The 12543-nt window shown below is 35.5% G+C and overlaps 1 protein-coding gene across 2 annotated transcripts in view; it reads left to right on the top strand.

The window, feature by feature from the left end:
- lrrtm4l1 (leucine rich repeat transmembrane neuronal 4 like 1) overlaps nt 1-12276 on the top strand; it is a 130402-nt gene extending 118126 nt beyond the window's left edge. The window contains exon 3 of one of the 2 annotated variants that reach the window (XR_452761.3): nt 11063-11150. Coding sequence is in view for 1 of the 2 variants with exons in the window: in XM_007229908.4 (XP_007229970.2) it covers nt 11063-11128 (66 nt within the window). In the remaining variant the exon portion in view is untranslated. Of the gene's footprint in view, nt 1-11062 lie in introns of both variants that reach the window. The other variant, XM_007229908.4, reaches the window with a different exon arrangement.
- The last annotated feature ends 267 nt before the right edge of the window (nt 12277-12543 follow it).

The raw sequence follows: 12543 nt of genomic DNA, 5'->3' as shown, positions 1-12543 counted from the left end.
GCTGTACTTGCATATACCACATGTTTTTAGCTCCACACCTAATAATGTGAAACAGTCCCAATCTAAACACGTTAAGACATGTTCTTAACTTCTTATAAAGAGCTAAATGACCTGTAGCTAGCTAGCGCTAATATAATATATAGCGCTAACCTTCTTACCACACAACACTGACTACACATTCAATAACCCTACGTATAACTAGAGAATCCGCTAAAATATGTCTCGGGCTCCCCTAACCGTTAAGATACCGTATTTTTCGCTCGGATGCGTCGCTTGGCCTCGGGAAGCCGGAGTCCCTAAGCCGTGGGGAGGCCGGCATTGCCCGGCCGCGCTGAGAGCGGCGTCGCGTATAGCGCTAGCATTAGCATAGTAGCAAAGTCATGTTCATATGTTGCCATTGCTGTTACAGTTACCATTTTAGCTATATTGGTATCTGCACATTCGACCAGTCAGTCAGTCAATCTACATTTTAAATTTAACAGTTGAGAGTCTTAAACCAATAGAAAATAAAACTGCTTGAATTCAAAAGAGAATAAATGTGCTAAAATGTGTTTTCTGTTGTTTCATTAGGACAACTGCATTTTTGACATTCAACTTATGTAAATGGGAAGTCAAACACACAGTTCTTTTTAGTGTCTAATTAGTGATGAACAGAACCTCACTTTAGAATATGGTACACTTCTGGGTGTATAAGTGACTTATTAAGCACTTATTAGCTAAATTGTGATGGAGATTGACTTATTAAATGTTTATTTTGCGCTTTTTAGTGTGTAATTAGTGATGAACAGAACCTTACTTTAGAATGGTACACTTCTTGGTCTATAAGTGACTAATTAAACCCTTATTAAGTACATCGTGAGGGGGATTGATTGATAAAATATTTATTCAGTTCTTTTTAGAGTCTAATTAGTGATGAACAAAACCTCACTTTAGAATATGGTACACTTCTTGCTCTATTAGTGACTAATTAAACCCTTATTAAGTACATCGTGAGGGGGATTGGTTGATGAAATATTTAGTCAGTTCTTTTTAGGGTGTAATTAGTGATGAACAGAACCTCACTTTAGAATATGGTACACTTCTTGGTCTATTAGTGACTTATTAAACCCTGATTAACTCAGTAAACTCCAGCACAGCTATAACCGTACCAAACTCACATAGATCAGATTGCGACCAATTATACACTAATAACGTGTATGATTTGGCTAATAGTTAATGCTTAATAACCTGCTTAACTGGGTGCTAACATAACTGTTTATAGTGCACTAAATCATTTATAAATGTCTAATTAAGGCTTTATTAAGCAAATAATAAGACATTAATAAGTGCCTAATTTGTGTTCCTTAAAATAAAGTGTTACCAATAAAAAATGCAAAAAAGGAAAGGGAAAGTGGTTGATGTATGTTAGATGATTTATTGGAAGTGCTCAATTATGGCACATGAATTATGCTGAATTATATTTAATATATATATAAAATAAATATATATATATATATTAAATATGCTAAAGACTGTAAATTTCTTTTTTTTTTCTAATTGATAACTGATCATGAAATCGACCAATTTCCAAAATGAAAATCCAATATGTATACAAATTATATTTAATTTTTGTATTAATTCAACATGAAATGATTACAAAAGGCAATAAACTAAACATGAACTAAATAGGAAAAATAAACATTTTTTAAAAGCAGTTATGGCAGCATTAAAGCAACACAAAGTCAAATATACAGCTCTGAAAAAATATATATATATGGCTGAGAATAAGCCATACTAGCCATGACACTAACGCCACCATGCTTGACAGATGACCGTGTATGTTGTGTACGTGTGTGTATATATGCAGCTCTGTAAAAAATGAAGAGAGCACATCAGTTTCTGAATCAGTTTCTCTGATTTTGCTATTTATAGGTATATATTTGAGTAAAATGAACATTGTTGTTTTATTCTATAAACTACAGACAACATTTCTCCCAAATTCCAAATAAAAATATTGTCATTTGTAGCATTTATTTTATTTATTTTTTATATGCAGAAAATGAGAAATGGCTGACATGAAAAAAAAGAGTTCAGAAATCTGTATTTGGTTCTGACTCGAGGGTGGAAAGAAAATACAGACACCTGAGCTGAATCTTAGTTTTAATAGTGTTTCAGCTCAAATATCCCCCCTCCCCCCCTCCCCCCAAAAAAACACAATGATCTCGGGCCAAAGCCGAGTTTAATCGCGTTGGAGCTCAAATAAGATTTAGCCGAGGAAAAACCTGGACTCAGCATTTCTCTCTCCTCAGTAAATGTGGAAAAGAGCCGGACGCTCGTGATTTCCCTGCCAGAGAGTGCAGATAACTCCTGCCCCGAGCTGCCGAGAGGTTACCCACGCCTCGGGCCAGGCTTTCATACTTTTGTAATCAAACGTCTGCCTGAAGCGGCGCTCTAAATCAGAGCTTCCCACATCTGCTCCTGCAGTCTACCTGCACCTCCACCTGCACCTCCACCTGCACCCAGATTTCTTACTGTCTGCCAAGAGAAACTGTCGTCAGCTTATTATTTCAGGAATCGCTTTCATGGTCCAAGAAATGGTTGCAAAAAATAATAATAAAGCTGCACCCAGGAGGAGGTGTTGGATTGCAATGCTTTGCAGAAGGAAGTTAAAAGTTACCAGGAACTAGTGCTGTCCGGTATACCGTATAAACCAGTTTAGAACCGGTAGGGATTTTTCACATACTACCATACCACTAGAGGCACTGCGGAGCGCCGTATAGAAGTACACAGTGTAGAACAGCGCCGCCAATCAAGCATCAAGCTGGGAGAGTTCATTAGACAATAACGCTAGCCAGTTAGCACAACAAGCTAACGCACTGAAAGCTCAGCTCTGTGGAGCCAATTTATACTCCTGCGTCGAACCTACGGCGTAGCCTACTCGTCTCCACGTACCCTACTCCCTGCCCTTCGCCTTAGCTCGATGATTAAGGACATTATGTTGATTCAACGTTAAAATTTCAACGTTTGCGCAACCATTTAACATTAAATGTTACAGTTTTTCCCAAATGTTTAAACGCAATTCTAGAAACTTGGCTCAGTTTCTCAAAACTCTAAACACAAACTGAAAATGATTAACTGCTTTGTTGAAACAAATCCACAAATCCCCAGCAAAACTAATTCCTTTCACCAAAACAACACATACAGCTATCTCCTGCAGAGCATCAAATAAACACTGACAAGATAAATTCAGAGCACTGTGATCTGAAGTATTTGGTTATGTTTTTGACTTCATGAGGCCATAGAAATATGTTGGCTTTCTGTTCTTTATATTTATTTGGTGCAGTGTAGGACCCCCTCATATAGCATTACAGTACTACATATGCGACACAAATGTGAGCAGTTTTACTGATGTAGTACGTTGCAAAACTGTAATTTTCAGATACAATAGTACAATGTACAATGGGAAACAGGATGAGGAAAATCAGTTCACATACAAAGAGGTAACAAAAATATATTTATTATTTATTTATTGCTGTGACCAAGCTGTACTAAATGATGCAATTTGTGTTTAGCAATTTCCAAAGCTGTGATTTAGAATGATATTTGAGTGAGAACATGTGGAACTATACTTAGAGTTTAGCAGTTTGGAGTCACAATGTTGACACATGAGCTTCATGTTTTTGGGATTTGTGTGCACAGTTCCACATTTTGTGTGTAAATAATGTGGAAAAACTGTAACAGTACTACATGTATATGTGACACAGATGTAAGCCATTTTTACTGTATGCAGTAAGGTTGCAGACCTGTATTTTTTGACTTGTGTAAGTACAATGAGAAACATGACAAGGAAGATCAGTTCACATACAAAGAGGTAACAAAAATATATTTATTATTTATGTATTTGAGGGTCAGTGACTCTTAGGTGACCAAGGTTTTCTAATTGATGCAATGTGTGTTTAGTGATTTGTAAAGCTGTGATTTAGAATGATATTTGAGTGAGAACATATAAAATTGTGTTTAGAGTTTAGCAGTTTGGAGTCACAATGTCGACACATGAGCTTCATGTTTTTGGATTTGTGTGTATAGTTCCACATTTTGTCTGTATACAATGTGGAAAACCGGTAAAGAACAGAAAGCCAACATATTTCCATGGACTTGTATGAATTTGAATTTGTACAGTGGTCTCAAGAAGTCAAAAGCACAACCAAATACTTCTGATAATAGTGCTCTGAAATGATCTTGTCAGTGTTTATTTGATGCTCTGCAGGAAATAAGAATATAAATAGCTGTATGTGTTGTTTTGGTGGAAGGAATCAGTTTTGCTGGAGATTTGTGGAATTTTAACAAAGCAGTTAATCATTTTCAGTTTGTGTTTAGAGTTTTGAGAAACTGAGCAAAGTTTCTAAAAATGTGTTTAAACATTTGGGAAAAAAAACTGTATTTATGTATTTGAAGGTCAGTGATTCTTAGGTGACCAAGCTGTACTAAATGATGCAATTTGTGTTTAGTGATTTGCAAAGCTGTGATTTAGAATGATATTTGAGTGAGAACATGTGGAACAACAGACATTACTTCAGTCATATTTCAACCACATTTCAGCGTTGAAGGTCAGTTGTGTGCCATCTGGGGCGAATTTCACAGCATTTTTTAACAGTGTAGGCTTAAATTACTGCAGTGCCACTACACTGCAAACATCTCCACACGATATTAGCAAAATAAACTGTTTTTCTTGATCTTTTTACGCTCACAGATTCTCTACAGAACTCCATTAGTTACCTCTACTCTCTATATTTTAATTGCACAACAGTTTAATTAATGAGGAAGAGTTATAAAAAAGGAATATACTGAAATGATTTCGGCTCACAGAACTTAAAACATTTACTCCCATCACTCTGTGTAATTGCAACTCTGGACACGGCGGGAGGCGCGAGGATGCGATTATTAGAGAGTTTATTAACACACAAAACAAAACCCGGGCAGGAGACGAGAGGAGCTCATTAAAAACTGAGTAAAGAAAAATAAAAAAATAACAGAGCTAGAGAAACAAAGCTGAAGAGAAATCAAAGCAGAGCGCTAACTAACAGAATACAAATTTATACACCGACTGTACAGAAATTACACACCAGCAAACACTACAAACACACCCAACCCACGACCTGGGGGATCTCTCTCTCTCTCTCGGGTGGAAAGAGAACTTCCAGCCTGGATTGGTTGAATTAATTACACAGATCCATCACTATTGAAACACAATATGCTGCACATCAGACCTGCTGCAGGGCAGAGTACAGGATCATTCTGCTGCAATTTATTATATTTAAACAGCAGCTTCATAGCATTCAGAATCAAACTGGTGCTACAACAACCATAACAGGAAGAATACTGTTCCTGGTTTATCAAATACTGCACTATGGAGCTTTGGTGGAGCTCAATCAATATTTATTTTATCTCAGAAATGCACTGAGGGTGATCCTAATTTCCTCATTTACAACCGAGCATTTACAGCATTAAAAGGTTGAAAATGTGAGATAGGAAATTAGAAAATATCTTATAAGAAATACACAATACATTTAATATATATATATATATATATATATATATATATATATATAGTGGTGGAGCCACAACCTTTTTTCCTAACTTGGAAATACATTGAGGGTGACCCTAATTTACAACCGAGCATTTACATCATAAAAATATTTTTTTTTTTTTTTTTTTTTTTTTGAGGTCTGAAAGCTCTGCATCTTTTTTGTTATTTCAGCCATTTCTCATTTTCTGCAAATAAATCCTCTAAATGACAATATGTTTATTTGGAATTTGGGAGAAATGTCTGTAGTTTATACAATATAACAACAATGTTAAAAAATGCATTTTACTGAAACATAGACCTATAAACAGCAAGATCAGAGAAACCTCTTAATTTTTTTCCAGAGCTGCATATTTGAATTTTTGCTGCCATAATTGCTTTTAAAGTAATATTTATTGCTTTTAAATATATTTATTTGGTATTAAGTTAATGTTTAAGTTATTTGTTTTGTGTCACAAATATCCAAGCTTAGTTACTTAAATATTCGTATTAATTTCATTTTTAATTAATTGCTTTTGTAAAGTCGCAATTTTTCAAAACCATTTGTATACATATCTGCCTATTATTTTGGAAATGTATTGATTTCATGATCAGTTTTCAATTAGAAAATAGGAAAAATATATTTTTAAAAAGATTTGAACAAAACAAAAAACAGTCTCTTTTATTTTAGCCAATAATAAGAGTTTAGAAGTTGGTCATGCATGTTGCAAACAAGTTGAAGCATAATTCATGTGCAATAATCGAGCATTTCTAATGAATCATCATATATAAACCATTTCTCAGTTATTCTTTTTTATTATAATTTGGGATTTTTTCATATAAAAAAAGGTAGTATGTTTATTTGGCACAAAAAAGTACAACAGTACAGAAAAAAGCGATTTCTCCCAAAGGAAAGAAATTATTGCTGAAGAGATATTTATTACAAGAGCTCAATTAGTGTGTCATTTTTTAATTTTTTTAATTTTTTATGATACAAAGGAACCAATAGTTTACATGTTTACACTCAGCACAACATGAAACACTGTCTGACACCAATTACCAATGAAACAGTATTGTAAATTATGCATAATATTGTGTTACTATGTAATAAATATATAATAAATATGTAATAAATACACCACGCTTTTAATGCTATACTGAAAGCATCATGCATAAGAGAGCTGGATGCACTGTTAGCCTGGATAAGTTGAATTTACTTGAAAAAAAAATGAGGAAACCGGTTGCCTTAAAAAAGTTAAGTATTGGATAATGAAAATGTACGTTTGCATAACTTTTTTAAGGCAGCCAGTTTGCTTAATTTTTTTAAGTAATGGGTAATGAAATCTTGAGATAGCATAAATTAAAACATCAAGTTATTACAACTAAAGTGGAAGTTGACTTATTTCTAAGGTAGCCCAGGGGGAATCACTACACACTGATTGTGAGTGTTAGTCAGAAACTGTTGGACACACCCAGTATGCAAATAGATTCTGACAGAAGCCAATGAAAAAAAAAAAGCTGCCAATGACTAAACAGACTAAACTCAGTTATTATAAATTGGTTCAACTCAAAGATCTCAGTTTAAATGTATTGAATGTGCCCACAAATGTTCAACTAACTCAAAATAGTTGAGTATTGTTTAGAAATCTCCAATTTTGTGTAAAACAGACTAAAATCATTTGAGTTCAAACAACGTATGGGTTTAGAGTGTATGATCAATAGACAGATGTGAAGAACAGAGCTGAGAGAAGCTGGACGAATCCCAGAAGATCAAAATAAAACAAACATACATGACCAATCAGACCACGGGAGCCACAGCTCAGAAGCAGGGGCACGTCTGCAGCAGATGTTTAATTCAGCATTTCTGGCCGAGTTTCAGCTTCAGAGACCTGAAAACAAAGACTGAGCTCTGATCCAGCTCCACAACTTTCTATATATATATATACTCAAATTTACTCAAATATACTCCAGCTGTTATTAATACTGTAATACAGCTGCTACTGTGATCGTTAGATTGCTGGTTCGCATCTCAGTCATGCAGCTTGCCATGAGCTGCCGGAGCCCCAAAAGAGAGCACAATTATAGGCCTTGTTCTCCCTGGGTGGATACAGTAGATGGCGCTCTTTCTTTCTTCTCATTACTCCTAGGGTGATGTGGGTCAGCACAAGGCTGCATCTGTGAGCTGATGTATCAGAACCGAGTCGATGCGCTTTCCTCCGAGCGTTAGCGCTGTGATGCTACTCGGCAATGCTTCAGCATCAGTAGCAGTTCAAAAAGAGGCGGAGTCTGATTTCACATGTGTTGGAGGAGGCGTGTGCTATTCTTCTTAACTCTCCTGGTGTTGGAGCGTCACTAGTGATAGGGGGATATACAGTTGAGTAGCAGTGGAGGAGGTAGAAAGATTGGCCACATAATTTGAGAGAAAATAGGAAAGAACTTATATAAAATGTACGATAAAATACTGTGAAGATGCATATTGTATGTTACGTGTTTCCCAGTCCTTCACTGATATTAAATAAAATAAAATAAAAAGTCTAAATAAATCTAGTGCTCCAGAATCTTGTTTTAGCTGAGGTATTCTAGCTTGTTTTTAAGGGAGCAGACACTTAATGGAAGATATCTTTAAAGCTAGCATAACCTAGCTTTATCTTTTAGCCTAGTGCATCTGGAGGTGATGAGCTGCTCTCTAGTATCAACACCATATACTAATAAAGTGGCTGTAATGTTTAAATGTTTCAGCAGATTTAAAATACTTTTTATTTTATTTATGTTGCACATTCGTTACACCTTTGCACTTTATGTTGTCTATTGTATTGTTGCACCATGAGTCCAGAGGATTGTCATTTTAAAAGTGGGTAGGGTTTTTTATTCATTTTGTAGATGTAGCTATAATGAGTCAAGACTGTGATATAACAGTATAGAGGTTGCTCATATTTCTTTTAAAGGAGGAAAGAATGTGAAAAAGCACAATTTTAATAGTGATAAAATTTAGAAGACTATTCAGTGTATAAAACAATACACGATAAAGACTGTGTGACATTTTGTGGTGGGTTGCCACTGCAAAAAATATGTTTTTAACTCGACCTTCACCATTCAACCAAATTTTTAATTTTGGTTCAACCTTCTAAGTGCTACATATTGAATAAAGAAATGTGCTATTTTTCTGGATGAATGGAGTAATTATATAAATGTTAGATTAAATGGGAAAGTCCTCGCAAAAACATCATGTCCAAAAATGCCTGCCAATTTACTGTTACATAAAGAGAAACAAAGAAACAGGGTTGATAGAAGTAACTTATTTAGAAACACACTTGAATATGATGCATTTGCTGTGCAGCTGCACAGATATGTTATGACACATGCATAAGAGTGTAATAACGTGTTAATAAGGCAAAGAAACTGCATTTTGGCCGTAGAAACACACTTGAATATGATACATTTGCTGTGCAGCTGCACAGATATGTTATGACACATGCATAAGAGAGTAATAATGTGTTAATAAGGGAAAGAAACAGCATTTTGGCCAAAAATTACTGCCAATCAAATGTTACATAAAGCCAGGCAATACACAATACACCTCGTTTGAAAAGCACCTGCATAGAGATGTTATAACACTTGAATAAGAGTGTAATAAGGTGTTAATAAGGCAGAAAAACAACATTATTGGCCATATTGGCCAAAATGACTGCCAATCAACTAGCACATAAAGCCAGGCAATATTTGATGGAATTAACTTATTTAGAAATGCACTTAATTTGAGTTAGACATGTTATAACACATGGGTAAGAGTGTACTAACGTGTTAATAAAGCAGAGAAACAGCTATTTATTTTTCCATACTGGCCATATTGGCCAAAACTTTTGGCTAATCAACTGTTACATAAAGCCAGGCAAAAAACAATACACATTGTTTGAGAAGTGCTTGCATAGACATGTTGTAACACATGCATAAATGTTTAATAACATGTTAATAAGGCAAAGAAACAGCATTTTTCCATATTGGTCATATTGGCCAAAAATGATCAATCAACTGTTCCATAAAGCCAGGGAACATTTGATGGAATTAACTCAAAATATATTTTAGAAATACACTTAAAGTGAGGAGCATCTGCATAGACATTTTATAACACATGCATGATACACATGTCTAATAACATGTTAATAAGGCGAAGAAACAGCATTTATTTCCATATCAGCCATATTGCTGTATTGCTAATCAACTGTTGGATAAATGCAGGCAGTTTACAATGCACCTTGTTTGAGGAACTCCTGCATAGAGAAGTCATAACACATGCATAAGAACATAACAAGGTGTTAATAAGGCAACTGCTTTTCCTACTAGTTTTTCAGTATTGGATAAATACTTGCCAATTTTACTGGAAGAATGGAGTAACATGTATTTAAGATAGCTATTGTCAGTGCGTGCAAATCACAAATTAATATTCAGGGGAGTTTATTTAAACGGGATTAACTATCCTTGTAAAAACACATTTTTGTGCACAGATAACTGCCAGTTGACTGTTACATAAAGCCAGGCAATATTCGATTGGAATTTACATTTAGAAATACACTTAAATTAAAGAGCACCTGCATAGACTGCCAATTAACTGTTACATAAAGCCAGTAAAAATATAGGTTTGAAGAGTGCATATTTAGACATCTTGTAACACATGCATAGGAGTGTAATAAGGTGTTAATAAGGCAAAGAAACAGCATTTTTTGGTATTTGCCATATTGGCCAAACATGATTGCCAATCAACTTTTACATAAAGCCAGGCAACATTCAATATAACTAACTTATTCAGATGCACCTGCATAGTGATGTTATAATACATGCATACATGCATAATAAGGTGTTAACAAGGCAAAGAAACAGCTTTTTAGCACATCGGCCACAGTGGATAAAGAAATTTGCCTTTGCTGTAAGATTGAAGTAACAAGTAATTGAGATAGCGATCGTCGGCGAGCGCATATCACAAATTAGTATTCAGGGGAGTTTATTTAATCCATTTAAGATAAAGAGCTCACAAAGGCAAGGTCATTCACTCCAGATCGAAGAATTTAATTCATTCATTCCCCCCCTTTTCCTAATTTTAATTAATATCTTTAAAAAAGAGTGATGGCAGACGGGCGGTGGGAGGTTTGGCCGTCGTTTAAGCGCCTCGTTTCTGCTGGGAGTTTCTTTTATGCTTTCGTTTTCGTTTTTTAATTTATTTTGTATTTTTCTCCAGTCTTTGGTTGAGCGCTGGCTGCCTGTATATCATCGGCGCTGTTGCTGAGTCACTCTCTTTCTCTCACGCTGGCTTTTATTTGACTGGTCACGCATGCCCGTTCCTCCGTGGTTAATATGCCTGGGCTGTTATGCTGTCGCTGTGACACAATCAGATTAGCTTTGCTGTGTAATTAATGTTGACTTAATGAATGAATTTCTCACTTCTCCACAACAAATGCTGTAAAGTGGGAAGCGGCCAGAGTTTCGTAGCGCGCTAACGCTCTTGTCTTTTCTTTATTGTCTTTGCAGAATGAATACACGTGTCCTAGGCCACTTCCTGGAGCCTGGATTGGAGACATCCCCACCATTCACTAGCTGGAATGTTCTTTTCCACCAATGGGTTTTTTGACAGCGTTCCTGTTGGGTTCCTGTTGGTTTCCTGCTGGTTTCCTATTGGGTTTCCTGCTGGATTCCTGTTGGGTTCCTATTGGATTCCTGCTGGGTTCCTGTTGGGTTCCTTCTGGGTTTCTGTTGGGTACCTATTAGGTTCCTGCTGGATTCCTATTAGGTTCCTGTTGGATTCCTGCTGGTTTCCTGTTGGGTTCCTAAGTACAGCTTCGCCTCTTCATCACGTCTTTTTTCGGCTTATGCTGCCAAATACCTTCCTGTACCTTTTTACCTTCCTGTACCTCCTCCTCTTCCTCTTCCTTTTCCTCCTCCTCATCATCATCGCCCTCGTCAACTGTGGAAGTGGGCTTTATTTCCACTATATGAAGATGTGGGATTGTTTAGGAACAACTAAAAAAAAAAAAGACAGCAGGAACGCCTCCATCCACGCATTTTACTAACACGCACGTCACGTTTCTTCGAGATGCCTCACTTCATCCACCTTTTTTGGGTTTGATTTTTATTTGATTTTATTTTTTGGCCTAGAACTTTGCCTAAGCTCTTCTTCTAAATGGGACAAGGCCTTTGAGTGGATGGTGAACACTTTGAGAACATTGAATAAAAGGGACACATGGGAATAAAAGGATTCAATTCCTTATCTATATATATATTTTACAAGTGAATAAACCAATGGAAGAGCAACGGACAAGCGAGAAATGAAAGAACTGTGATGAGACAATTTGATTCGAGAAGATATAAGACGAGAAGATCTTCACTTCACTTCAACTAAATGGGAAGGACTGTCCTTCTCACAAAACACACCAACATCAAACACAAAACACATCATCATACCAATGACATCAACCAATGACTGCCAGTCACCAACTGTTACATAAAAAGCCAGGCAACTTTTGATGGACTTAACTTATTCAGAAAATATACTTTATTTGAAGAACGCCTGCATAGAGATATAGATGTTAAAACACATGCATAACAGTGTAATAACGTGTTAATAAAGCAATATTTCAATATACAGGGACCGCACATGCCAGTAATTCCAAGACCAAGGTCTCGCAATGTCTTAAATGAAAACAAAATCGTGTGTTGGCAATTTGTTTCATTAATAATATATATATATATATATATATATATATATATATATATATATATATATATATATATATATATATATATATATATATATTCAAGATATCTTCAGATGGTTCCATATACAGTATAAAGCCACTGCCTTTACTAAAGAGCCCTTGAAGAATCACTGTTTTTAAAGGTTCAGAAATATATTGATGAGCTATCTCTACTTTCACAGTATTTTATCAGGACTATTTAGCAAATGAAAAAACATATAAAGAAAAGAAAAAAAGAAAAGAAAACAAATAAATTAA

Source organism: Astyanax mexicanus, chromosome 20 (assembly GCF_023375975.1).
Source record: "Astyanax mexicanus isolate ESR-SI-001 chromosome 20, AstMex3_surface, whole genome shotgun sequence".
In the NCBI taxonomy this organism is placed as follows: Eukaryota; Metazoa; Chordata; class Actinopteri; order Characiformes; family Acestrorhamphidae; genus Astyanax; species Astyanax mexicanus.
The sequence above is the reverse complement of the archived record's forward strand: the minus strand, read 5'-3'. Positions and strand labels throughout refer to the sequence as shown.